Source organism: Pseudonaja textilis, chromosome Z (assembly GCF_049901715.1).
Source record: "Pseudonaja textilis isolate UNSWEBS1 chromosome Z, rPseTex1.2, whole genome shotgun sequence".
Taxonomy (NCBI): domain Eukaryota; kingdom Metazoa; phylum Chordata; class Lepidosauria; order Squamata; family Elapidae; genus Pseudonaja; species Pseudonaja textilis.
In genome coordinates this window covers 32,307,405-32,334,699 of record NC_142008.1, presented here as the reverse complement: position 1 = coordinate 32,334,699, position 27,295 = coordinate 32,307,405, and the positions used below count along the sequence as shown (strand labels likewise).

Genomic DNA, 27,295 nt, shown 5'->3' with positions numbered 1-27,295 from the left:
TTCAAACGCCTTTGAACTTATAAGTAGTTAAGGTGCAAAGGACACAATCATACAGAACAGATGAGTGGGTTGGGTATACTATAATTTAGGTGTACAGAATTGACAAAATGTAATTTCTTAAGAAAGTTGTTCAGTCACTTTATTCAAGAATGTCTCAGCTTCTTAAAGAAAGTCCAACACACATTTAATATCACAATGTCATTGGATAACTCTCAGGGATGGAATGGGACAATTAACCAGAGGCATATGGCTGCACCCACTTCCCCACAGGCCCTTCCTTGCAGCTGACTAATTGCAGGCATTTATTCTTGGCTGGACCTTTTCCAATGTCCCCCCCTCCCCTTGTCCCACGTGATTCAGAGAGGGACACTTGTCTCCAGCCAAGAAGCTGCAGGGGATGCATACCTATGCATCCAGGCACTGGGCTCAACCCTGCAGCTTCTGCCACCATTCCTGCCGCCTGTTGTGTCCTGCCTGGCCCTGCTCTGTACCCAGCTTCTCTGGACACTGTGGCATTTGGAAGAAGAGCTAGCTGTACACTGGGGCCAGGCAGGATGCAATGGGCAGTAGCCTATGCCACCTTCTGAAAAGCTGGGAAAGGGAAGCTCCTGCCCCCAACCAGCCTTTCCCATGTGGGCAACTCGAGCTCCACCAAGCTGGTGCAGGCAATCTTGACAAGACAGGGTGGTTGGCTCCTGGGCCAGTAAGCTTCAAGCTTTGAGACCCTATTAGAGAACCCTCCCCATTTGCTTCCCTGCTCCATTCTATCCATCTAAATCTCAGGGACATGATTTAGTGCTGCAGGTGACCCAGAGGGGCATGGACAAGCTACACTTACAAATGCCCTTGGTGATTAATCATCTCCTGACCCTGGAAAACATCTGTCCCAAGCATTGGTGGAGGGTCCCCAAGTCCCATCAGTTCAACAAATTGGGCTCTAGTTCGATAAGCAAGGCCAGGTTCTCAAAACTTGAAGCTAGCTGGCTGGAAGCCAACCACCTTGCCCTCTCAAGATTGCCTGTGCCAGGTTGATGGATGTCAAGGCAGTCCACATGATGGGAGGACCTTCTCCTTCCAGTCACAACACTATCTCTCACTGCAGGACCCTTCCCCCGAGTCTGACAATCAGGATGTGGTTTTGAAGGGAATTGTGCATGATACATTTGAATAAGGTCTGGGGCATGTACCTTGGACATATCCTGCCAAGAACGAATCTCCGTTTCATTTTCCAGTCTCCCCACAAAGTACTGGAATCGCCCCTTCAACCATCGTGAATCATAAATTCCTTTCAGGAAGCAGCAGCAGCTGTCACCTGTTGTTCCTGCCTCATCCCACTCTGAATCCTCCTCTTCCTCACAACACCAGAGCATCCAAGGGAAGCTGGATGCAGAGCAGGGTCAGATAGGCTACAACAGGTGGTGGAAGCAGAAGCTGGGGAGTGGAGCCCAGAACCCAGATGTGTGGCTATTTGTCCCATATACAAGTGTCCTTCTGTTTATCGCCTGGGATGAGGGGGTAGAAAACTAGTGGCAGGTGACTAATGGGGGAAGAAAAATACAAATGGAGATCCAGCTGAGGATAAACACCCACAATGGGTCAGTTGCATTGGGGGGGCAGTGAAGGGGGTACAGCCATGGGCCCATGGTTAATTGTGCTAGACCAGTGGTTCCCAAACTTTTTCAGTCCACCGCCCCCTTTGTGCTAGAAACTCATCCTAGGTGCCCCCCACCCAGGGGTGGGATTTAAATTCTGTGGGCATGGCCTAATTTGAGGGCGTGGCTTCCTGGTCACGTGACTGGGTGGGCATGGCTTGCTGGTCACATGACCGGATAAGTGTGGTTTGGTGGTCATGTGACTGGGTAGGCGTGCCCAGGTGACTGGCAAACCAAATGCAAGTGGTCCTCACTTAATGGCCGGTTGTTTAGCAAGTGTTCTAATTTATGACTGGCTTCCCCAGAGCTACTTGATCTGTTTTTGGAATTTTGACAGCCATGCACACATACATACACACACACACACACTCCCTTCTAACACTGCTGGAGAAGGTCATTGGACTAGAATCGGCAAGGCATCTCTGACTAGATTCTAGTAGTGAATAAAATCTAATCAGAGATACTTTGCTGATTCTTGTTGATTTGTATTATTTGTATTTCTTTATTTTATGTTGCTGAATTGCATTGACATTTGTGTCCCTTCTTGTGCACAACCCAGAAGCTTTTGTGATTCTTTGCAGCAAAAATTACCGACCTCTGGCTTTGCTCAACTTTTCAAACGTGCCACCACTGCCGCATTTTAGGTGCCAGCTCCGCAGGTCCACCCCATTGAGCCCGCTGCACTGGAGGGACCTGCCCAAGCAAGTCCGAGTGAAGCAGTGCACCAAGTCAATGGGGTGAGCCTGAGAGAGGGAAAAAGAGAGAGAGAAAAGAGAGAGAGAAAGAGAGAAGGAAGAAAAGAACAAAAAAGGGAAAGAAAGAAAAAGGGACAGATGAAGAAAGAGTGGGGGATGGAAGGAAGGGACAGAAAGAAAAAGAAATAAAGAAGGAGGGAGGGAGGGAGGAGAAAGATAATGAAGTATCTATTCTAGTCCAATCACCTGCTCCAGCAGGATTAGAAGGGAGTGTGTGTGCGTGTGTGTCCTCCTTGTAATTTACCAGTACATTTTGGTTTTGCCTTCTTCAGAATTGGCACTTTAAAACATTGGGGGAAAGTAATTTTTTAGGGTGGAGATCTGATCCAATGGATCCTGTTTAAAGTCTCAACAAAATGACTAGCTTCCTGATAGTCTTGACCATGTTTTGTCCACAAAACGTTTAATAGAAGCCAAAGATGTTTCAATGTGCTGGCAAAGATGTTTCAATGTGGAAAAGGGCCTCAGTCTAGGCCTCATTCAATCTGATGCATCAGGTCTCTCTCTTTCTCTCTCCCACTCCCTCCCTCCCAGACTGGCTTTGCCCTACTTTCCCAATGTGCCTGAGGGGCCGGCGCTTTGAACATGAATGGATGGATGGATGGATAGAGAGACAGAGAGAGACAGGTAGGTAGGTAGATAGATAGGTAAGTAGGTAGATAGATATATTGGTAGATAGATAGGCAGGTAGGCTAGCAGGCAGGAAGACAGACAGACCTTTTGGATGGATGGATGGATGGATGGATGGATGGGTAGGTAGGTAGATATAGATGGATGGATGGATGGATGGATGGATAGATAGATAGATAGATAAGGTAGGTAGACAGAAAAACAGGCAGGTAGGCAGGAAGGCAGGCAGGCAGACAGACCTTTTGGATGGATGGATGGACAGACAGACAGACAGAACGTGACAGCGGTGGCACTTTGGGAAAGTAAAGCAAAGCTGCCTGCCCTGGGCTTCCTCAACCCTGCCCTGCTCCAGGAAGGAGGGAACAGCACTGCCCTCTACAACGTGAGTGGCCGGAGGGGGGGGCACCCTGTGAACTTGCTGTCAGGCAAGGCAACTACAAGGAGGGGCAGGCTTGGCTGAGCAGGATCCTGGATACTGGGCATGTGGTCAAAGCCCCCCTTCCTCTGCCTCCTCCTAGGTCAGAGGTCTGCAACCTTAAACACTCAAAGAGCCATTTGGACCTGTTTCCCACAGAAAACAAAACACCGGGAGCCCCGAGACATGGGTGGGCGTGGCAATTCAATGTCACTTCCACTGAGTCACATGAACACCCCCCCCCAGGTTTTATGGTTTTCTGTGTTTTCTATGGGGAACAAGTTGCTCCCTCTCTCTCTCCTCCATCCCTCTCCCATCTCTTTCTCCCTCTATCTCCCTCCTTTCCTCCTTCTCATCTCTTTCTTTCTTTCTCTCTCCCTCTCCTTCTCCCTCCCTCCTCTAACTTTCTCTCTTTCTCTCTCTCTATGCCTCTTTCTCCCCCACTCCCCACCCGCCTTCCCTATTCCCATACCCAGGAAATAACTGTAAGGAAATTTGGCCACGTTCTTTCTGTCTCTGGAAACCTTGCATTCCAAAAGGAGTGACAGTCAGGCTGTTACCTCACAGTGCTACGACGTTGCTGCCTTAGATCGCTGCTGAATCCTTGCAAAACTGGGCAAAGACAGAGAGAGGGGAGCAGACAGAGCTGAATTGAGTTGAATCTCTCCCTCTCCATTTGTATCTCTGTGTGTGTGTGTGTGTGTGTGTGTGTATCTCGCTCTCTCTCGCTCCCTGTCTGTGTCTCTTCTCTCTCTCTTGGAAAGCCCTGCGTGCTCTCCTTGGGCTCTTCACTGTCCCCTTTTCTTTCTTCCTTTTGGAAATCTGGACTGGCTGAAGAACGAGAGGAGGGGGAGTGGGAGGAGGGAAGCCTCCACCACGGCTTCCGCTTGTTCCTCAGCTAGCCCGGATTTCCAAAAGGAAGGAAGAAAAAAGGATAGTGAAGAGTAGAGCATGCAGGGCTTTTTCAAGAGTGTGAGAAGCTTCTTTTCTTTCTTCTTGGTGAGTTTTTGGAAATCCAGGTTGGCTGAGGAATGAGCGCAAGCCGAGGCGGAGGCTTCCATCCTCCCTCTCCCCTCCTTCTCCTCTCATGCGCACCCTCCAGGTCCCATCACAGCCGGCTCCATGACTGTTTGCTGCTCTTGCAGCACCCATGCAGCACACTCAAATTTACTGCACTTCACTCCATCCCCTCCTCCTCCTCCTGGACCCCATTACAATGAGGTGCATCGGAGTTGCTGCATTCGAGGTGCTGGCTCCTGATCAGTGCAACGGTCAATGGGGTGACCCTGCAGAGCCTCGAACGCCCCCCTGCTGCCTCTTAGCTGGCCCCCTTGCCTCTTAGCGCTCCCCTGCAGCATCCCACCGCCCCCCAGGGGGAAGTACCGCCCACTTTGGGAACCACTGTGCTAGACCATTTGTGAGTGCAAAGGTATAGATTTCTGATCATAATAGCCCATCGTTTGTGTTTAAGTTCCAGTAGAGGACTATTAAAGATTTTGTTTTAAGTCTTTTACAGTTAACTATTAATTTTCACTCAGAACAATAATATATCTGATAGGGGAATAAATTATGGGAGACCCTATCCATATATCTCTACAAAGCATGGCTGATTAAGCCCTGAATCAATTATTCTAAAGGCAGTGATACAGTGGAAATTTGCCAACTAAATATAAGGCTCTTAAATGACACTTAAGATTATATTTGAATTAAGCTTTTTTTTAGTTCAAGCAATGAGACCCAATAGTTACTCCATCCTGGTCTTGTTCAAACATTTTTTTAAAGTTTGTTTTTCAAAAATGAGTGAGCAGAATGCCATTACAGATGTGAAAAAGAAATAAAGAAAAACATTTGGTATAGATTACTTCAATTGTCCTCATGTTGAAAGCACTCAAGTTAACCAAATAAAAATCAATATTCCCAATGTGCCAATCACTGTGTAATCATGAAGTAGGACAGACTGGCCAGTGAATTTTGTATTATTAAAAGAATTATATTTTCAGTTTGTTAGTTATAGTCCTATGGACCTTAATCAATTAAGTCTATTGATAAATGAATGAATAAATTAATTGATTAATAAATAAATAAAAGCTTCATTTAAAAAAATTGCTTTGCTGTATCAGAAGAAAAAACACTTTTTTCATACCTTGGATTTTATGAGAAAAATATATTTGTTTGTGTGTGTGTGTTTTCTTAAGTTTTTGTGGGTACTTACATGTATGGTATTCAGCTTTGTTCAGGTATTTTCCCACGTCATTATAGCTGTGCTTTTAAAGTTGTAGCAACGTTTTGGCAGAATCTCATCTGCCATCATCAGGCTTGTGTATTGGGTTCGTCTGAGATGTTTCTGTTTTAAATTTGGTGCTAGCCTTGTGCTTTGTTAGAATAGCATGAGGCTAGCACCAAATTTAAAACAGAAACGGCTGCAAAAGCCTGACATACAGATGAACCCAATACACAAGCCTGATGATGGCAGATGAGATTCTGCCGAAACATTGCTACAACATTAAAAGCACAACTATAATGACATGGGAAAATACCCGAACAAAGCTGAAAACCATACATACATACATACATACATACATACATACATTAATATTATAATCACTGAAGGAACATTTTAAAACTCTGCCATGTAAAATTCCTGAATAGAAAATATTGTTATAGGTATACTCTGAATAATGAAACCAGAGTAAACCATTTTAAATCTTTTTCAAATTAAAGTTTAGAAATGTGGCCACTTGTAAAAGAGCTGCTTCCCATTTGGGACTGCAAAAAAGAACTGCAGTTTGATTAAAGAAATTATGATTTAATTGCTACTTGTAAAGAAGAAAAAAGTAAAAGAATTCTATCTATGTACAAAAACTAATACTGTAGCTCTGCTTACATAGAAACAAAATAAATAAAATCAGTTTTATGTATAAATATTGCAGAAACTTTATGGGTACTTTTGCGTGCAAATACTTCTCATTATAGAAGAATGAGTCATTGCTCGCTCCATCTTCGTTTTATAACATAGTAATGTAGATTCTGTACTTTTATCCAGTGGTGGGATTCTAAATTTTTTACTACTGGTTCTGTGGGCGTGGCTTGGTGGATGCGGCAGGCAAAGGATACTGTAAAATCTCCATTCCCACCTCACTCCAGGGGAAGAAAAATCCCCATTTCCTCCCCACTCCTGGGGGAAGGTTACTGCAAAATCCCATTTCATCCCCATCCCACTAACCTGCTTTCCAGCTCCCAGGGCAATAAAAGAAGACCCAACCGACCAGTCAGAGGTGGTATTTGCCAGTTCTCTGAACTATTCAAATTTCTGTTACCTGGTTCTCCAGAACCGGTCGGAACTTGCTGAATACCACCTCTGCTTTTATCACTGAAAGGTCAAATAATGTTATTTCAGATTCAGGTCCATGTTGTCTAAATTAGGGGTGCCCAACCCATGAGCCATGTTCCATTACCAAGCCATAGGCCTTTCAGAACTGGGCCGCAGAAGGAGTGGGTGAGTGCATGCGCGCACAGAGCTCCACTTGCATGTGAGCAAGCAGATACATACACACAGGTCCATTTGCATGACAGTGTGAGCACAGCTCCATTTGTGTAAGTGGCACATTTGTGTGCCTGCCGCTCATACAAATGGAGCTGTGTGCACACCTGTTTGCCCACTGCTCACATGAACCATCCCTTCTCCCACCCCCTACCGGTCTGCAAAGAAAGGTTGGGGAATGCTGGTCTAAATAATAAATCTAATCCAAGCTGGTACAATAAAACACTGCCCACTTGCCACTCCCAGTCTTTAAATGGCTATTGCACACTTCATAAATATGGCCTACTACTTTGGTAAATGGAGCAGTGGTCTTCAGGGTAAATACCCACTGAAAATACAAAAGCAAAAATCTGCAGTTGCTAATTGTTTGTAATACTGTAACTACGTTCATCCACTATTTGACTATTCTCTAAAAGTTTGCATGGCAGCATGATATATTTGGGGTGTATTACACGCTTCCAAAAAATGGGGTTAGAGCTCTAATCAAATCATAGAACTTCAAATTCATTACTTAATGGGCAGAAATGAGAATGCAAGGTACTTCATCCCATCTGGTGCTTTTTTACATCACTATCCCTTCTTTCTCTCCCTCCCCCACTCTCCGTCCCTTCCTCCTTCTCCCTCTCTCTCTGCAGGTTTGACATGTGCCTCTTAAATATCAAGTCACCCTGCATGGATCATTTATCATCTTATCTGAAAGTTGAAAAGAGAATGTGCTGTTTAACTTTTATGACTCTGTGAAAGATATAAGGAAGTTATTTTTCACTTTGAAATAATGCCAGCAGGAAAGGGGGAAGAAAAGGCAGTATATTTAGTTAAAAGATGTTTATTTCCAAGATTTAATGAGATATATCTACCCCATACTTTTCAACATGCAGTTATCTAGGATTATTAAAATCCTGGGTAAGAGGAACAAAACCTCATAACTTTCTAGTTGGCTTCTCTGTAGAGATTCTGTGCTTTGGAGATTATAATCATCACATGTTGTATTCGTTCAAGGACGTTATAAAAATAAATTGAATACATTACCTTTGACTCAGTTCTGCCATTTTAATATAATAAATAGCCAGGAGTTCTGTGAGAGAGTAAAGGTTAAAAAAAAGTCTGCTTGATCATAGGCGATTTTCCATCATAAGAGTTTTGCATCTTGATCAGGAACTGTGGGATTTTTTTAAATAATAGATTCCATAGCCTAAAAAAGTTTGAAACTACAGGCAACAATTATGTGTGTGTGCATATATTACATTATATCATTGCGTATTATATTGTATTATATTATATGGAAAGTACAGCTGGCCTATGAAATCATCCTCCACGCAAGTTTTTGTTTTTCTGATCAATTTATAAATTTACTAACACCAAATCTCTTGTCATCTTGATAACTATTTCTCAAGTAACTACAGAACTTGAGTTGTCTTGTTTCCACACTCCTTTGAAACAAGCTGGAAAGAGACAGCTCTACTTTTATCACTGTATCAATTCAAATTTTGCCTTTTTTTTTCTGCCTCTGTTGGTGTGATACTGAAGCATGTGGGTTCAAGTAACATTTCTGAATGTTTCTTTCCCAGGTTGCAAACTGTTCCTTAAAGAGCAAGATAACATTATTACACCAAGATTTCCACAATTGATTCTTTCAGCAGAATTCTATACTGTCATCATATAAAGTTGTCTCTTATATACTATAACAAATAAACCTTGTCTCTGCTCGCCCCAAAATCATATCCACATGGTTTCTTATTAAATATAATTGCTTCTCCTAGGAACTCAAGAATTTTAGCCTTTTCACGTCTCTACATTTCCTTGAAGTAGAATGAGATAAAATCTGTTTATAGTTATAAATATATAAACATTTACTATGCATATTTTGAATAAAAACATTTCTTTCCTGATTCACTTGATCCTACTTTATACCGAGTTGGTCCAATTACTGAGATTGTTTGTTCTCTGAAGTCTCATAGAATAGTTTCATTTCAATTTGCTCATTCATTTCTCATTCAAGCTATATCAGGTCACTTTTTAAATACTCATTCCTTTCTGGTGGTTTGTTCTCCTTTCTTCAGCCTGCAGCTCACTACTGGTCCACATAAATCAGGGCTCTCAAATTTGATCCCACTGCAGGCTGTATCAGGATTTTGTTTTCCCTTGAGCAGCTGGGGTGGGCCTGGTCATCGTGACTGACTGAGTAGGCGCGGCCAGGGTGGTCCTGGGCTGCTGCAGCAAAGCTGGTCTCTTGCCATGTCTGGGATGGCCCTATGGGGACAACTCTGGGCCTATCTCAGGTTGGATCCGGCCCGCCAGCTGTGTGTTTGACACGTCTGACATAAATCAATACTGACTACAGGGTGAGAGTTTTAACCAAAGTTCTTTTCCAGCCTTCACAAGATGCTTATACCTTCTCACATATACAAAAACAAATCCATGAGATCTGGAACTATGGCCTGAGGCAGGCTAGATAAACTATCCAACTAACAAACATTTTTAAATCAAATTAAAATGATACCTTTAGAAGCTCCCCGGGCTCACTTCCTTCATCCACAACAATCAACTGTGCTCTCCCATTCCGTTCATTGTCTCGAATGCCTGCAGCAACCTGAGTAGCTTTCAAGCGCTCATATTTATTGCAGGTAGAGCCACACCACTGGTAGATATGCTACAAAAAAACAAACACAATTTTGAAGGCATTATATAAGGGAGTCTTTATGGTTGAATTGGGAGAAAATTAAGAGAAAATGTTATTTGAAAATCCCAGTCTGGTTATCAACTATTGAAGCTTTTTCTTATCCTATAATATATGAGAAGGAACAAACAGTTAGATATGGGGAAATATTGGATGAAAAGAGTGAACTTAAAACAATGCAAAAACTAGAAGAACAAGGCATAAAGATGAATTGGTTTTCATATGCGCAAATACATTCAAGGTATCTTATAGATTCTAAAGCGGAGGGATTTTATGATAAATTGACTGATCTAGACAGGATCTTGACAGGTACTGATGAAAAAATGATTAAAAAATTATACACTTATTTGTTGGAAATTTTATTAGAGGAGGAACAAATTAAAGAAACAATGATTGTTTGGGGGAAGAATTTTGGGTATGGGATTGATTTGGAGAAATGGGAAAAATTGTGGTCTCAAAATTATAAAATGACAATGTCAACAGCTTATAAAGAAAACTTGTATAAGATGTTTTACAGGTGACATTTTCCCCCAACAAGAATTGCAAGAATGTTTAAGAACAAATCTGAAAAATGTTGGAAATGTCATCAGATACCTGGCTCATACTACCATATGTGGTGGACTTGTGAGGACGCTAGAAAATATTGGACTAAAATTCGCATATGGCTGGAAAAAATGACAAAGACACATATAGATTTGAAACCAGAGATTTTTTTATTGGGAATCTTACCTGATATATATAATAGAAATTTGAAGTATTTGATTGTAAATATATTAACAGCGGCTAGGATTGTATTTGCTAAGAACTGGAAGAGTGAGAAAATTCCATCAGAAGAAGAAACTATTAAGAAAATATTGGATTGTGCTGAAATGAGTAAATTGACATTTGAAATCAGAGAACAAGAAGATAAACAATTTTATGAAGTTTGGGATCTTTTTTATCAATGGTTAGATAATAAAACATAATGATAGAATATTCAGATTTAGCATAAAAAAATTTTTTTTTCTTGATATTATCTTTTTAAAACATTATTAAGGTAGATTTGGTATGATCTTATGATTTATTGCAAAATAAATTAAGTAAACTATAGTTATCTCGTTAAAATATGAATTAACAAAATTATAAACAATTTTTTTTAGTGATGATATTAGGTTATACAATTATTGATTGATAATATGAGCTATTATGTAATATAATTATACTAGTGACTAGGAAATGGATGCACAAAAAAAAGTGGTAAACCAATCGATGCATTGTATGTTAATTCATGAAGAAGGATATTTTTATGTTTTTTGTGGTATGTTTATGTTTATCTTGTTATGTATGCTTATGTTTATCTTGTTATTAAAAAATAAAAAAAATTATAAAAAAAAAAAACAATTTCATATTAATTTAATGTTAATATGGATTACATTTACAGAAACTTTTCCTTTCTGATAGGTTCTAGGCCAGTCTTTTCAAGCTTGATGTTTCCAGATAATACTTTACATATTTTATGGCCAATTAAATAACTGCAGTTCCAGAATAGAGATGCTACATTGTAGTAGGTTAACCTTAAGGATCTTCTATATTTAGACAAGACAAGTTCTATTTTCATAAGAGGAAGCAGAGTTGCACATGTTTTCTCTATGTTTATAAATTCTAGACACATAAATCACAGGTTCTAGGCAAAAGTTTATTCTCAAAGGATCATTTCTGCCAATTATTAACATCTAGCTGATGAAAAAAATGAGATGAAAAATACACAGATAATTAATATAAGCTATCTCATAGCAGAAATTGATTCTGGTTTTGCTGACAAACACATTCTAAGTACTAATTAAATCCAATCCTATTAATTCTTTAAGATACCCATCTTGACTAAGTGGTCACCTACCTGGAATCAGAAAGATTTACAACAATGATTTTAAAAGGCAAACTCAGAACTCCTACTCCTCCAATAAAAGGCATATAAAGAAAATATGGTGCATACTCATTCTGCATGATTCAGCCACCCAGCTACAAAAATTACTAGTTCTGAGGTTATGGCTGATCCACTGACCTAAAAGCACCCTAGAAAGTTTCCTCTTGCTTCCAGAAATAGAGCATGGGAAAAATACTGTAGTATAATTTGAACCAAGGGTTGCCACCTTTTGGACCTCAGAGACCACCAAACTCATACTTTTAAATCTGCTTAATCATAATTGGCCTGGAGGCTGGGAGGATCTGGACGGGGAGGAACTGGCTCTCCCTCAAATGGAAGGAAAGCAGAGCCCTCCCCATTTCCTGTCATTTCATATCTTCCCCAAATCAGAGGAAACCTCTCTCTCCTTTGCCAGGTGTGGCTGCTTGGAGTTGGAAGAGGGAAAGAGGCCTGGGCTGAAAGCAGAGAGGAAGAGGAGCTACTAATAACCAGGCAATACCCCCCCCACTTTGGCCTTCAAGAAGACTCCTCCCCCCCAGGCTAAGCTCCAGGTTTCTCCCGCTACTTCCAAGCAGAGAAGGGTCCCTCCCTGGAGGGACCGAAGGGGGGTGAAGTGGAGGCCGAAGGGGGCGAACCCAGGAAAGCTCTCACCTGCATAAACAAGCTGGTTATTAGGAGCCCATATTCCTCAGCGCTCTTTTGGTCTGGGCATTTGGTCTTCCCCCCCAGGCCAAAGGAAAGCCAGCCAGGCTTCCCCTTCCCTCCTACCTTTCCCTCTGCTTCCTTCCCCCATACTCAATCCTACTCCAGGACAGAGGAGACCGGGCTGGAAATGTGTGTTGGCATTTCCAACACACATTTCTCTGGCGCTCACCCGTTCCTCCAGGCCTGGCTTGCTGAGGGGGGAGAGCAGTCGTGACATTTCTGCTGCCCACCCCCCAGCTCCATCCATCGCTGCCTGAAAAAGGCACAGGAAAAGAAAGCGAGCAGAAAGATAGCTCTCGCTGGGGTGAAAGATCAGAGATTGGAAGGCACAGGCAAGAGAAAGTGGCTCTTTTCAAAGGCAGCAGCTTCTTCTCTTCTTTGATCTCCACTCTTTCACCCCAGTGAGAGCTATGTTTCTGCTCGCTTTTCCTTTGCTTTCCCCGGGCAGCAATAGTTGAGGCCATGGGGAGGGGGCAGCAGAGCAGAGCAGAGAGGGATGAGAAAACTGATGCCTCTGACTCTGCCCCATTCTGGACCTCTGAACTGGATGGTGAATGCAGACTTGCCCACTCCGCCCCCCTCACACCACCAGCAGCGATACTTTTCCTGCCCTGGGCCATCCCTACAGCCCTCAGCCATTGAGGAAGAGCCCAGGACAGGACAGGCAAGCTGAAAGGTGCGGGAGTGCCATGCAAATGCAAATAGCATGGTGCTCCTGCACCTTCCAGCCATCTCCATCACCACTTCAGCCCACCTGTGCCACCATCCTCCTCTGCTGCAACAGCACCATCACCTCATCCTGGCCGGTAAGGGCTGCGCTGCTTTTTTCAGATTTGCACTCGGCCAAAGGATCCAGTGGGTAGACAGGCCATGTGGGCAGTGCATCCTGGATTAATTGCTTTGGAATGGACATTTCTCTGTGGCCCACCAAAAAATTTTCACTGACCACCAGTGGACTGTGGCCCATCAGTTGGCGACTGCTGATTTGAACTATTATTAGCCTATTTGGATGCTATTTAGCAAGGAATAATACTAACGGTTAAGCAAATAGTGTGTTCTCATTTACCAACACATTTGCTAAGAAAAAGTTACAGAACTAATTATATTTCTGATATCACGGAGTATTTGAATTTCCATCAATTTCTACTGCACATAATAGATCCCAACACAGGAACAAAAATTAAAATCATGCTACAATATGGATTTACAAATATATTCAATGATATAACATATCACATATGTCATAGAAAATTAACTTCAAAATTTTGTTTTAGAAAATATTCAATATTTGTTCTAGATATATATTGCATGAATAATTGCTTGGCATATAATTTAATTCAATTAATATTCAATGTTAGCTGAAGTTAAATAGATTTAAATTTATATAGCTCCTGCCTTTACTTGATTAAAAATTATAATTCAGCAGCAACTTGTGTCCAGTGTATTTGTGTGTCATACACACACACAAACATGCTTGAGATTTACTGCACAATATTAGATAGGTCTTTCTAAATAAAACAACTAGATTTAGAAAAACTTTCTGTGCAGTAAACACAACATTGCAAACACAAATACAAAATGTTTATTTTTCTTTTCATTTTAGCAGTCTTTTTTGTAAAAGAAAACAGAGCATAATAACGATAAAGGAGTAAGAAGGACAATATTGGTTCTTTCCATTTTCCTATGTTAAAGTAAAGAGAGTTAAAGTAAAAGAAGGTAAGACAAGGTCCTGGAGTGTTTTTTAGAACACGAGAAGTAAAAAAATTCATTGCTACACTTATATGAGAAGAACTGGTTTAAAAGTTTCCATTAATAGCTTCTGCTTTTGCCGATACAGAACTCTGGAGAAACATCCTGTTCAGACTGGGATTTTCCACTGTTAACAAACTGAGACATTATTTCCATGGCAGACTGGATCAAAAACGTTTTATATAGGATTCATGTAGTTCCTTGAAAATTGGTATATGTGTTGTTTGCCAGTTAGCATCAAGAAAGAAAGAAAGAAAGAAAGGAAGGAAGGAAGGAAGGAAGGAAGGAAGGAAGGAAGGAAGGAAGGAAGGAAGAAAGAAAGAAAGAAAGAAAGAAAGAAAGAAAGAAAGAAAGAAAGAAAGAAAGAAAGAAGAACAATGAAGGCAGCAAAGATATTCTTCTTTTCTACAGCCGGTAGAAAAGGGAAGAAAAGCAAGGTCCAATAGCAAGACTTTCCATAACTGGCTTTCCTTGTCATAGCATTGCTGTTGCACCTTGCAATTGGCCTTGATCCGAGATTTAAATTCCACACTTATGGCTTCAGGCTGTTTCTAATGAATAACAAACTTCTGTCTTTAAACAAAAACTATGTTACCTATTGCCACTAGCAGAATATTTTGTGACTATAGAAACCATATTTTTACATTTCCATGCTTATCTTTGTCTACCTGCCAGAGAAATAACCACAATCTTCTAAATGAAATGAATCATAAAACCATAAAGCTGGAATGACTTTAGGCAACACCTCATCCAACCCTTTGGAGAGAACAGGATGCATTACAGCATTGTTGAGAGATGACCATCTGGCTTCTATTTGAAGAACCCTGGGGAAGAAGAACTTACAACTTTGTGTAGTTGTTTATCTGAAGATTCATATCTTCCTTCAATCATCTACCATTGATTAAACATATGCATTCATTTAATATTTCCTCAAAAGTTTGGTTTCCACACTCCATAGTTTCTTGGTTACTGTCACTGAAACTTGCTCCGATTTGTCAAAGTAATTTATGAATGTCGTACATAGAACCAAACACAATACTACCACAAATGGGCTCTAATCAGGATAGAATAGAGTGGAACAATTACTTTCCATACTCTGGACTCTATGCTCCTATTAATGGATTCTAATATCTAATTTACCTTTTTATCAGTGCTTCACACTTCAGGTTCTTATTTAACTTGTGATCTAAAAAGCTTACTCATGTCCACAATGTGGACAGGTGCATTTATATTTCATTCTCGTCCCATTTCTTTTGAATATCTTGCTTCTGCAATTTCTGTTTCGTTTTGCAGTAAAATTGCATCAAGGGTATTTTTCATAATTCTGTGTATGACACATGGCCCACATTCCAGGATAATCTCTAGCTATGAATCATACCTTCTGACCACTTATAGCGGGAAGAAACTAAAAGGAGGATATACCAAATTTTACTCATGTCTTGTGAGAATAGAATTGTTTCAGTTCTTCAGCACTTCCTACTTTCATGTCAGCCCCCCTGCTTGCTGTCAACTGCCAGAGTAAGTGGGGGAGGACACACAAATTGGCATTTGGATGGGGAAGTGAGCTGAGAAAAGACAGCATGTGTGTGAACCAAAAGGGAGATAGCTGCTGTGCAGCTGCATGGATTTGTTTATGCCCAGTCAAGGTCAACGGTCTTGGTATTCCAGGTGAGTAAAAACACCTGAAGATGCATCCCACAAGACACTATATGAAATGGGGATTGGTTATTCACTGTGGGTCCCTAGGGGAAAGGGGATTGGGAAAACTTTCTATATGTAACTTTCACATCTATTGCCTCAGATCTTGCTTTTCTTTCATTGCTATCATTTCAAACTCAGTAAAAGTACCTCTTCTCTACAATCATGGAATCATTTTTCTTGGGTTTTGAATGGAGGCACCTTTAAGCAAGATCTGCTTTGTCAGCAAACCTAGAGATATATTCTACCATGGGGGCTGAGCAAAGAATGTCTAACCAAGACAGCAATCAGGAGGACATGGGAGTTGCTAGGTCGACCCCTCCTCAGTGGTCAGGAGGAAACTGAGTGGCTGTCAGAGATGCAGATTGAGGAGAAGCCATTCCGAGCCAAATGGTCATTAGGCATAGGACAGATGGAGATTCCTGAGGTGTTTCCCCCAGGAGTAACTGCTGCCAGATGCCAGGATGGAAAGGCTGCCTGTAAGGAAGATGACAAAGAAGATCTCCTGCACGAAACTCTTGAAAGTCAGAGGGCTTGGAAAAGGTATGTTTTGTCTGTGCATGAAGGGGCTGAGGAGCCAGGGGAGCAGAAGCCTCTGCAAACCCAGAAGTCATTCCTACGGCTCAACCAGGGCCAGCACCAGCTGTAGGAATTCAAGTAGCTGCCATAGACCCCCCCCCCACTTGGAGGCACCAAATTCCAAAGGTTCCTCCTCTGGGAGTAAAATATGGAGGGGATCCCAAAGCTCTGGGATTTTTCCTAGCCCAAGTTTGGAATCACATGCCGAAATATGGGGAGGGTTTTGTTTCAGAAATAGCCAAAGTGAGGTGTGTCACCATGGCCCTGGGACTGTGGCTGATGGATGGTCATCCTTCACAATGATGACATGACATGTTTATGACAGCTCTCTGAGCCTGTTTTATAGACCCCCTTGCTGAATGTAAGGCAAAGATCAGAATGAAAACCATAAACCAGGGACGAAGGTCAGTGGCTAAATATACCCAGGAGTTTCCTGAGTTGGCTTGTCACATGCATGGGTGGTCCCAAGAGGCTTTGGAATCTTACAAAGATGGGATAAATGAGGAGGTCTACCAAAGCTGTATCTCTTGAGGGGCCCCTCAAGACCTTCAGCACTGGTATGTGTTGGCAGCTGATGTGGAGATTGACCTGGCCAGAAACTGGCACCATGGGGGCCACAACTGGAACAAGCCTCCATTTTCTACCCCGAGGAGAGGCCCTAGAGCTGCCAGAAGCAGGCCAGCTGCCAAATGCAGGTTCACAGTTTGTTTCAAACCAACACCCGACAGAGGAAAGAAAGTTGAAAAGCCACCAACCAAACATCACAAAATGGCCCTGAAGGCATGGAACTTGTTGAGTTTGGTCCTCCAGAACAGGAGTTGGGAACTCCAACCACCCCAGGGGAGAGTAAAACTGACTCCAATGATGATCCCCGGTAAGTCAACAGGTGGGCCCCATGACCCTCCCATTGGAGTTAAGGGTGCCTTCATCTGACACCCAAGGGAAGATGTTAGCCCTTTTGGATTCTGGGTGTACAAGGTGCGTAATTAGTTCACAGGTGGTGGAGAAACTAGGGCTGAGATTAAGGACATTGAAAGTGCCCATAGCGTTTTGCCAGTTGGATGGATCAGTAGCTGGGAGAGGCCCATCTCACTTCTGATGAAGCCAGTAGAAATGTGGATGGGGGATCACTGAGAGACTTTGTGTTTTATTGTGGCCCCTGGGATGAAGCATCCTCTCCTATGTGGATTGCCCTGGCTCCGGAAATGGAAACCTCATGTGAACTGGAGGAAGGGACTGTTACACACCCATTCCACCCAGCTGCAGAGGGGGAGAGGAAGTCCCCCAGTAATAGCCAAGATCACAAGGGAGCTGACATCAGTGGCAAGTGAACACATAGCTGAGGAGGAGAAAATCCCAAAGGAATATTGGGACCTCAGGGAGGCATTCATCAAGAGGGCTTCAGATGTGCTTCTACCCCATCACCCCACAGACTACAGCACAAAGATCCTCCCTGATGTGAAACTCCCTAAGCCAAAGCTCTACTCGATGACCCCACGAGAGCTGGAGGAATAGCGAACTTTTGTTGATAAAAACCTAAAACAGAGTTTTATCCAACCCGCTAGGCCACGAGTGGCTGTTGTTCTGTGAAAAAAAAGATGGCTTTTATTTTCTTTGTATGAACTATAAAAATCTGAAAACAGTGTGTAGAGAAAATGTTTATCCACGCCCCTTAATGAAGGACATGCTAGCTCATCTAGCCAAAGGAAAATTTTCACTAAGCTGGATTTGAGAGAAGCTAACTATAGAGTTCGAATTAAGGTTGGAGATGAATGGAAAACCACACTCAATTGCCTTTTGGGATGTTTCTAGTTTAAGGTGCTCCCATTTGGATTACAAGGAACCCCTGCCATATTTATGCAACTGATAAATGAGGTGCTGCATGAATATCTTCACAAGGTTTTTTTGGCTAATTTGGATGATATTCTTTTTATGTGGAGAACATGGAGGAGCATATAAAGTTGGTGCGATCTGTCCTGAAAAAACTCAGATCTGCTGAACTGTATGCCAAATTATAAAAGTATGAATTTCACCAGAAAAAAAATGATTATTTGGGTTACCACATATCACATGAGGGAATAAAAATTGACCCGGAGAAGATTCAAGCAGTCATGGAATGGGTGCCCCCATGCACCAGAAAGCAGTTGCAAAGCTTTCTACATTTTGCTAATTTCTATCAACAATTCATCCCCACCTTTGCAAAAATTGTGTTACCCATTACTAATCTTGTAAACACAAAAGAAGTTAAACCAAAGCCTAGCCTAGCTGACCACGGAGTACCAAGCAGCCTTTTAGAAACTGAAATAGTTGTTTGCAGATGAACCTGTTCTTAAACATCCCGATATGGATGTCTGCTAGTCCAGGCCAATGCCATGACATTGCTGTGGGGATGGTTTTACTACAAGCCAATGCCACTGGGGCCTTACAGCCCTGTGCCTACACCTCCAGGAAACTAACTGAAACTGAAAGGAGACGGGCAATTTGGGAGAAGGAAGCATTTTTGGTTCAATGGGCCTTACTAACTAGAAGACATTTCCTAGAAGGGGCAAAACACTCATTTGAGGTGTGGATGGATCACAAAAACTTAGAGGCTTTAAAGTCCCCCTGAAAATTGTTATCTAAGCAAATTTGTTGGGCACAACGTTTTAATTGTTTTAATATTTCCTTGCGATACCTTCCTTGGAGGAAAACTTTTATGGTATGCGCTTTATCGAGATTACCCCAGTGTAATAGTGCCCGGCCAGAAGTGATCCACCTGGTTGTCCCCTCCAAACAACTGGCTGCCCCAGGGTCACCAGAGCCCAGCAGAAAGCAAATGTTGATATCCCTACTGATTTAACTGAACAGATAAAAAGGGCAGTGAAAACAGGCTGGTTTTTGGCCCACTCAAATGGGTGCACTATTCATGATGGCCTTGCATGGGTAGGTGCAAAGTTATATGTTCCTGTCAGTCTTAGAGGTACCGTTTTTCAACAAGCTCACAATTTGAAAGTCGCAGGACATTTTGCATTCGTGAAAACATTACACTTAGTTAAATGGCAGTTCTGATGGCCCTCTTTGAAAAAAGACATAGATGTCTACATGGTTAGTTGTCCTGTCTGTGCTTCTGCAAAGAGGCCTCCTGGCAAACTGGCTGAACTGCTCCAAAACATTGCTAGGACTAATGCTCCATGGAAAGGAATATCCATGGACTTCACTGTTGAATTACCTGAGAGTGGGGGAAATACAGTCATTTGGGTGATTGCAGACTTGTTTTCCAAGCAAGTGCATTTTGTAGCCTGCTCAAAGATTCCCTCTTGCTAAACTGTTTATTCAATACATGTGTATAGGTTACATGGTGTTCCTGAACGCATAATTTTGGATGGTTTTTTTTTTTACAATGAACAATGGAACAAAATAAAACATGCACACAAAGAGAAATATATAGTACATATACACCTATTTTTAAACTAAGTTTACAGGTTACAGATTACTTAAATAAACTATAGATTTCATTTGACAAATTTAGCATTTCTAAGAAACAGAATTTGCTGCAAAAAGAAAATTTGTACAAGCTATGACTATACATTAATAGTAGCAAATCTCCTCTGATGCTTAATATTGAGTCTTAAATCATATACATTTTAGAAAACCTTTTTCTATCCTGGTGCTTTCAGATTTTTAGTAGTGGAGGAAATTATTACCAACAAATCTGGCAAAGCATTCAAATTAGAATAAGGCTAGACAAGACATTCTGGTTTGAGCTTATAACATGAGATGGTATGTGCAGGACTTTCTCTTGTTTGCTTTGGAAACTTGAGATCTATGACAACTTACCTTTCCAAGATCTACAATGAAGCAGTCTCCCTTGTTGAAACTCTGCCATCTAAGAGGAACTTCTGTAGCTCTAACCACTCTCCGACCCTTGATATGTAGGAGTCTCTGAGCACTTAAGTCATTTGTAATTACATGCTTAAAGCCAGAAGCAATGCCACCTGCCTGTAACAACAAGCACATCAAAAAACCTAGGCTTTAGCAGTATTCAAGATCATAACAAAACACATTTCCAGAAAACTTAAATTTGGAGACCATGCATGCAATATATGCTTGGAGCTTCAAGTACATATAGGCAAACCATAAAACTTAATTACTTTAGTTCTCCCACCTTCAGATGTAATCAGCAGTAATAGCTCATCTAAGAACAGTTTCAGACACTGACTTCAGCAGAAATGGAGATAAAAGAAGATCACATCAAAGATATACATCTTTTGGTACTTTTGGCAAAAACAAGCTATAATAAATAGGGCTATACAATGCAAACAGAGAATGTTAGAATCAGTTTCTCACATTTTTCCTAGTTTTGGGGCTTTTAAAATATTATCTTAACACTTTAAGGACATATGAGACTTGACTAATACCACTATTATTTTCAGTTGACATCACTGAAATTCTGCAGTCCAGTTATTTAGGTTTCCAAGGACTGCAAAAAATTAATTAGAGAACAATACAGCAATGTTTATGACTTTGTTTCTTATTCTTTTTTTCTATTTTTTTTCTTAATTCTGAAAAAAAAACACCAGTAACAATTATAGAAAAAAAACTCCTTTCATTTTTATTTACAATCATTCTTGATAGCCAGGAAACTATAGTTCATGAAACAACTTCCTGGTACACTGAGGGAGGTAGACTAATCTAAGAGTTTATCAACTGAATTCTCTCACTGAGTTCATAATTCTTTAGCTAACGAGGCCTGGTCGTAATTATGCCAATTATTTAAAATGGATAGAAGGATTGCAACCTCCTTTGATTTCAGATTTAATATTATATTGATATTTTAATGTAAACAATTCTTGAAAAAGCCTTTTATTTTCCTGCTATACCTTATACTTAATGCCTCCTTTGAAGTATCCAACAAATTGTGTGGACTCATAGCCTTGGATTTCTCGGTGTTGCACAGGTTTACCTCCAAGGTAATCATCCAGCTGAACCGTAAAGATGGCTGCTGCAGTGCTTTCATCCTGAGTACATTCTTTACCTACAAAGAAAGTGTAACATTGGTTCTATTTAGAGAAACAGAGAAGGAGCAATTATGAATGATTAAATTACACAGCTGGCCATCAGCCAAATAGTCAAGGATGCTGCAGATTCTGAATAATCACCCTGACTAGAAATCAATTATCCATCTTCTGTAAATTTTTCCAAATTTTATTTAAAAGAAATCAGTGATTATCATCACCTCATCTAATGACAGGGACATCAAAGCAACTTCTTGTGTAAAAAATACTTGTTTGATTGTGATCCTGAAATAGTAGCTGTAGAAGATCCTGCTAAGGAGCTGTAGAAAGTTCAGATCAGTGAAAAACTGATAAAAAGTGAAAAACTGATAAAAAGGCCCAGTCTTCAAGCAGCAGAAGGCCTATCATATAGAACATTCCTATCATATAGAATATTTTATACTGACCTACAAGACATGAATTTTAGTTGTAAGACAGTATTAGGAAAAACATTCTGATGATATGGCAATGAATTCAGTGTCAGGTGTGCATTTTTCCTTATTAAAAATCTAAGCAACAGAAGCATTTGATAAATCCTCTAATGAAGAACAATTTTAATCCAATATGAATATACTGTATTTTATTAGCTATATTACTGTTTTTCCTAAAAAATTTATCCCACTAGCATAGCTGTGACTAATTTTTTGCTTTCTCCTCAGTTACAGATGTATTCTCAATTCTTTAAAAGTAATATTTGACTTGCAACTGAAATTGAGCTGGAATTACAGTTGTAAATCATTACAATTGTAAGTTGAGGCATCATTTATGAGACCCATTTTTTTCAACATTTTTTTATGGTGGTCTTTAAGCAAATCCATTTTATCATGGGTCTTTTTGCTTGGATATGAGCCAAAAAAGGCAAAAAATTAATGCTGCAAATGCCCATGTGAGTTGGTTGCCAAGCAGCTAAAAATAATCACATAGTTATGGGAGGGTGGGCCATTGTAAGGCTGAAATCAGGTCATAAGTAATTTTTGAGGAATCTATTGAAACTTTGAACAGTTATTAAGCAACTGATCATAAGTATAAGGAGGACTACCTATACTCCCAACGCCTTATATCTTCCTTCTTCAATTTATTTATTAAATAATTAAATGTGTGTATTTTCATTTGTTTTGTATAGACCTTATTTAGTTATGTATTTTCTCCCTTTGGTTTTGCAAATTACCTCTGTTGGGGATGCTCATTTCCAAAAATTGCTTTAGTTCTGCATATCCAAACAAGGCTGAAGGTTTATCTTCACAGCAAAGACATCACTAATGTCATCTTTCAAGTTAATTTTAAAAAAGTGAAATTTGCTGATCCTCAGTTCATTTTTTAAATGGGAACTTAAAAAGCATTTAACCAAGTTGAAGTATCAAGAAGTCATATGCAATGGATTTCTTTTATTTATAAATCTAAGCTTGGTTTTGTCCCAATGACTTTCACTGCTCGTTCCTTTTTGACATCACCCAAGCTAAATGGGATGTTCCAGGAAAGTGTAATGATCTTTGGCTATCTTTTAATAATTTATAAAAAGATAAAACTCTTTCAGAAAGATTTGAACTATTCATCATACCAAAATAATGTAACTAATTCCTTTTCTCCTAAATATATAGAAATCAGTCTTCTTTTCTCAATGAACGAAATGGAAAATTGCTTAATTTGGTATGTTAACAGTATAATGAATAAACATAACAGACTACAAATTAAACACAGCTCACACCATCATGCCATATCATAAGAGCTCTATCTGAATTGGAAAATTACTGTTTGCAATGAGAAACTAGTTTTTTGTGAAGTTGCTACTTATTGCTCACTTTGGTTAGGCACAACATTATCAATACATAATTATTTTTTATTGTTTTATTTTGTGAGGCTGCTGTACAAACTTACGCAACAAACTGCTAAAAGAAGTGACTACTGGAATAGATATATTGCTTTAAAGCTATAGCTCAAACTAACAATAAATCATCTATGGTTTGCTGTAATGGTAACAGATTTGCATATCCTTCCATTTGATGTCTATTTTATGGGATAACAATTTGTTGATAAATCATTTATTAGTAGAAAATTACTGCTCTTGACGTACAAGTTAGGATTACAAGACTGCATTTAGCTTTATGTTGATACTATTTCTGTAAATGTCCAAATTCTGTTTTCTCAGAGACTATTTTCCTTTAAAAATAAAATTGAATTCTATCCACTGAATTGAACACCAACTTTTTAAGGAAACCTGCACTCCCAGATGAATGCAAGATTATCCAGCCAATTCAAAGCATGTCTAGATGTTTCATCTCTACCTCAGAAGCGTCAGCAAAATAGTTTCATATATAATAATTTCCCATCAGCTACAGAAAATGCTGATATTGAATGTTGAAAAAAAGTTGTGTTTAATTTCTTTAGATAAATCAAGAATAAAGAAACATATTTTTTATTGCATAACAGTGTAACTATAGCTGAATATTTAAAAGAAGCATGTTAAGCGGCCGAAGAGTTTTTCTTTCACTTATGAATATATGAAAAAGTACACAAAACTGAGCCAGAAAAAAAAAACTAGGTCATAAGCTGCTTAAATATCTCAGCTATAAATTACAGAGGATACTTACATACCATTTTACTGTACTGTATTTACAATAGCAACACCTCATAGTAAAAATGCAGATTACCTAGGTACTCTCAGCTGCTTTCTAGTTTCTTTGCATGTTCTGATTTAAATAGGGAATCCAGGGAAATTGGTAATTTTTTTTTCTCTGTCTTTACATCACTTCTTCACCCAGAGGGCTGGAAAGCAAGCATTGTGAAGCAGCATATGAGTCTAAGTGCTATCACTATACATAATTGTCCAGCACTACAGAAATCCTGTTTCAGAAATAGAAGGTGACATCTACTCCACCAGATAGTTCCTGGTGGTACTACAAAAGTATAATGCCTTTATTTTGACAAGATATTCTTTTTTGGATTTCTTCCAGTATATAAGCAATGGAATTGACTTCACCCATCTGGAATTTGTTCTTCAAAAGACCCAGATTTATTTATTTCACACATTTGACATAAATGCATCCCAAAGTAATGTAGAATATTATTACTGAAATAATTTGACAAGAACAATAAAAACAGCAGAAATTTTAAAAGTGAGATTAAAAAGCATTGAATCATTCATTCAACATTAAATAAATCTTTAAAAGGTGCCTGAAATATGTTAAACACCTTGAAACCTTCATTTTCTAGAGTTTGATTCAACTAACTGGAGCAAATTGCCATTACAGTTTATCTTAATATAATTAAGGTAATTAATATAATATCCTTAATATAATTATGGAAATCATATTATGTGCACCAGTTATAACATTTAAATAATAACATCGGTATGCAAATCAGATAAACTGCAAATGATGAAATTTTCTTCAATTGCATAATGAAGCCATAATGTAAATGAAGTAAATTATGATGTACTGTGCAATTTATAAATATGCTCTCTTGCCAACTTGTCACTAAATTTAGAGATAAGTTATCTTGTTAACTGATCTCCCTTAAGTAGGAACCTCACAAATTCCAGATCACAGTATGATTGCAGGTTTCATTACAGATAAGGTCCTACAAGTAACTTAGCTGATGACACTCTGAAAATCTTTATTAATGTAACAGGACTGCTCAGAATAGATATCAGATATCTTGCTCCCAAATTGACTATGGATTTACATGGAAAAAGCAAAATTTGGAATTTGATCATGAGCTAATTGGTTGCAAATGCAGCTGCTTGAGTAGGGGTAAAATCTTGCCAATGCGAGGTAGCTTATCCAGAAATCCAGCTGCATTAAGGGAAAATCACTATACATTTGTAGACATTATTTCATATATCAATAGAATAACCATTAGTGTACATATGAATTATGCAGAGTAGAAAATACTTGTATTTCTATCCCAGGCATTTACAATCTAGTCCAAGCTTTCTCAACTTGGCATGTTGCTACACATTCCCAGAACTCACAGTCAATAGTTTTGTTATGAATTATAAAAGCCATAGTTGAAACACGTCTGGAGAATTCTAAGCTGGGAAAGGCTGAACTACACTACAAGACTTCCCTCTTTTTGTAACATTTTTAATGTAACTTTAGTTCTCCAGAATCAGCTTTGCTATGCATGTCTGTGCCACCAAATAAAACAGTCTTTGCTATACACACTGCAAGGAGAAGCAGTAACTAAATTGTATCAGCTGAGTAAGGTTGGGTAGCAGACTTGAAATATGTTGCAGCCATACAACATCTGGGAAGCAACAGGGAAAAATAATTTGTGACCCGAGTACTTTCTATAGAGAGACTTATTCATGCATTCCTAAACTGGCTGCTAAATTCAGTTTGAGCTCTGTTCAGCTAAAAGCTGAAAGATTTCATTTTTCTTCTCTAACTCCACTGGGAACAATAACTGCTTTTCCAGCAAATATGTTCTTCCTAATTGACACCATCTTCAATCGTCAAAGATAGTCAGTTTAACCAGTTTCAAGCATGTTCCTCATACTGCAAAACTGTCTTGGACTACAATAACACCTCCCTCTGGCAGCTCTCTAGCTTCAGAAAAGCTTATTTAAGTTTGTCTTAGTATAGGTTTGGCTAGGCTTTGTTTTTCGCTCCATCAATTGCCCCATCCCAGCAAGTGACCCAGCATCCTACCTAGCCAATAGTGAAGATTGTAAAAGGTGGTGTTACTCTTCTTGAAGGTGTGCAGCACCAGGTAGGCGTCGCCGACGTAGAAATCGCCGTACAAAGGTTCGGGCACCGGCACCAGTTCCATCTTCTCTATCCGCCAGATCTGCAGCCCGACCTTTTGGCCTGCCCGGGCAAATTCTTTGTGATAAAGCTCCGGCGGTGCCATCTCGCTGCTGCTTCAGCTGCTGCTCAGAGCGGTCAAACCAAGTAGACCAACCAAAGTCCTCACGTCAATCACTCGCACGTCTCAACTGCTGCGCTTCATCTGCGAAAAGCAAAGCAACTCTCCCCGCTTTATAAACTTTAGTCTGCCCGGGCCTCCAGCGCCCCGGGTAGGGGAGCGGTTCCGATAGGCGGGTCTTGTTTTCACTCTCTTTCACTACCAGCCCTCCGGCTCAGAAGACCGACGCCTCACTAAGCTGGGAAGCGCACCTGGGCTGGCGAGGGAGGAGACGCCTCTTGCCTTGACGCTCTATTGAGAACCCCAACTGACCGCGCCTCCGATCGGCTGAAAGGCAACTTGTCTCAGGGAACAGCGAGTTCGTTCAGGAAGAGCCAGCAGGAAACCTCGAGGCGGCCAAAGGGCTGCGAAACTTGCCTTCCTTCCAGCAGCCTGGTTTTCTCTCCATAAGTTCATTTATAGCGCAAAGATACAGCCAACGCCCTTTTCAAACAAATCGATAAAAATAAAGCAAGCAATACCCCCGTTTTTATGTTTACCCTTTTTATGGAGGACGTTCTTTGAACGTATGAAGCAATCGTATCAGAATCTCCGGTTATCCTGACATATATATCATTAGGACTTCTGAGTGTGAGAAATACAGTGTGGGGGGCGGAAGAGGATTTGCAAGACAATTCTGCAAATCCCCTCTCTAAACTAAACGGGATGGTGTGGGGCTTAATTGGTCGTATGAATCCAGCATAAGCGCACCAACGTCCCTGTCTTATTGTTTCTTTTATATTTTTTTATTTTTCTTATATGTATCCATGTATTCATAACTATGTTTTTACTTATACCTATTATCTTGTAAGCAATTGACAAATAAAAATAAATTAAATAAATAAATGAAATCAATAAATAAAATAAATTAGTGACTTACTGTTATACGCTTATGGTTTATTTAAGAATAGAGTTTCATAAATGCTAGAGAATGCAGCTTCACATACCATTCATTCTTTAATAAATTCATTGAGCTGGTAGAATACAAAACCGGCTTAGAGGGCCATGTCAATTAAAATTGGAACAAAAATGTTCGTGATTTGATAGAGAGAT

At 40.1% G+C, this 27,295-nt stretch overlaps 1 protein-coding gene across 2 annotated transcripts in view; it reads right to left on the bottom strand.

The window, feature by feature from the left end:
• SCIN (scinderin) overlaps positions 1–26,649 on the bottom strand; it is a 54,179-nt gene extending 27,530 nt beyond the window's left edge. The window contains exons 1-4 of one of the 2 annotated variants that reach the window (XM_026706339.2): positions 25,987–26,645; positions 21,164–21,318; positions 20,121–20,282; positions 9,494–9,643 (exon numbers count right to left, since the gene is read on the bottom strand). In XM_026706339.2, coding sequence (XP_026562124.1) covers positions 9,494–9,643; positions 20,121–20,282; positions 21,164–21,318; positions 25,987–26,188 — 669 coding nt within the window. In that variant the 5' untranslated portion in view covers positions 26,189–26,645. Of the gene's footprint in view, positions 1–9,493; positions 9,644–20,120; positions 20,283–21,163; positions 21,319–25,986 lie in introns of both variants that reach the window. The other variant, XM_087916384.1, reaches the window with a different exon arrangement.
• Positions 26,650–27,295: the final 646 nt, after the last annotated feature.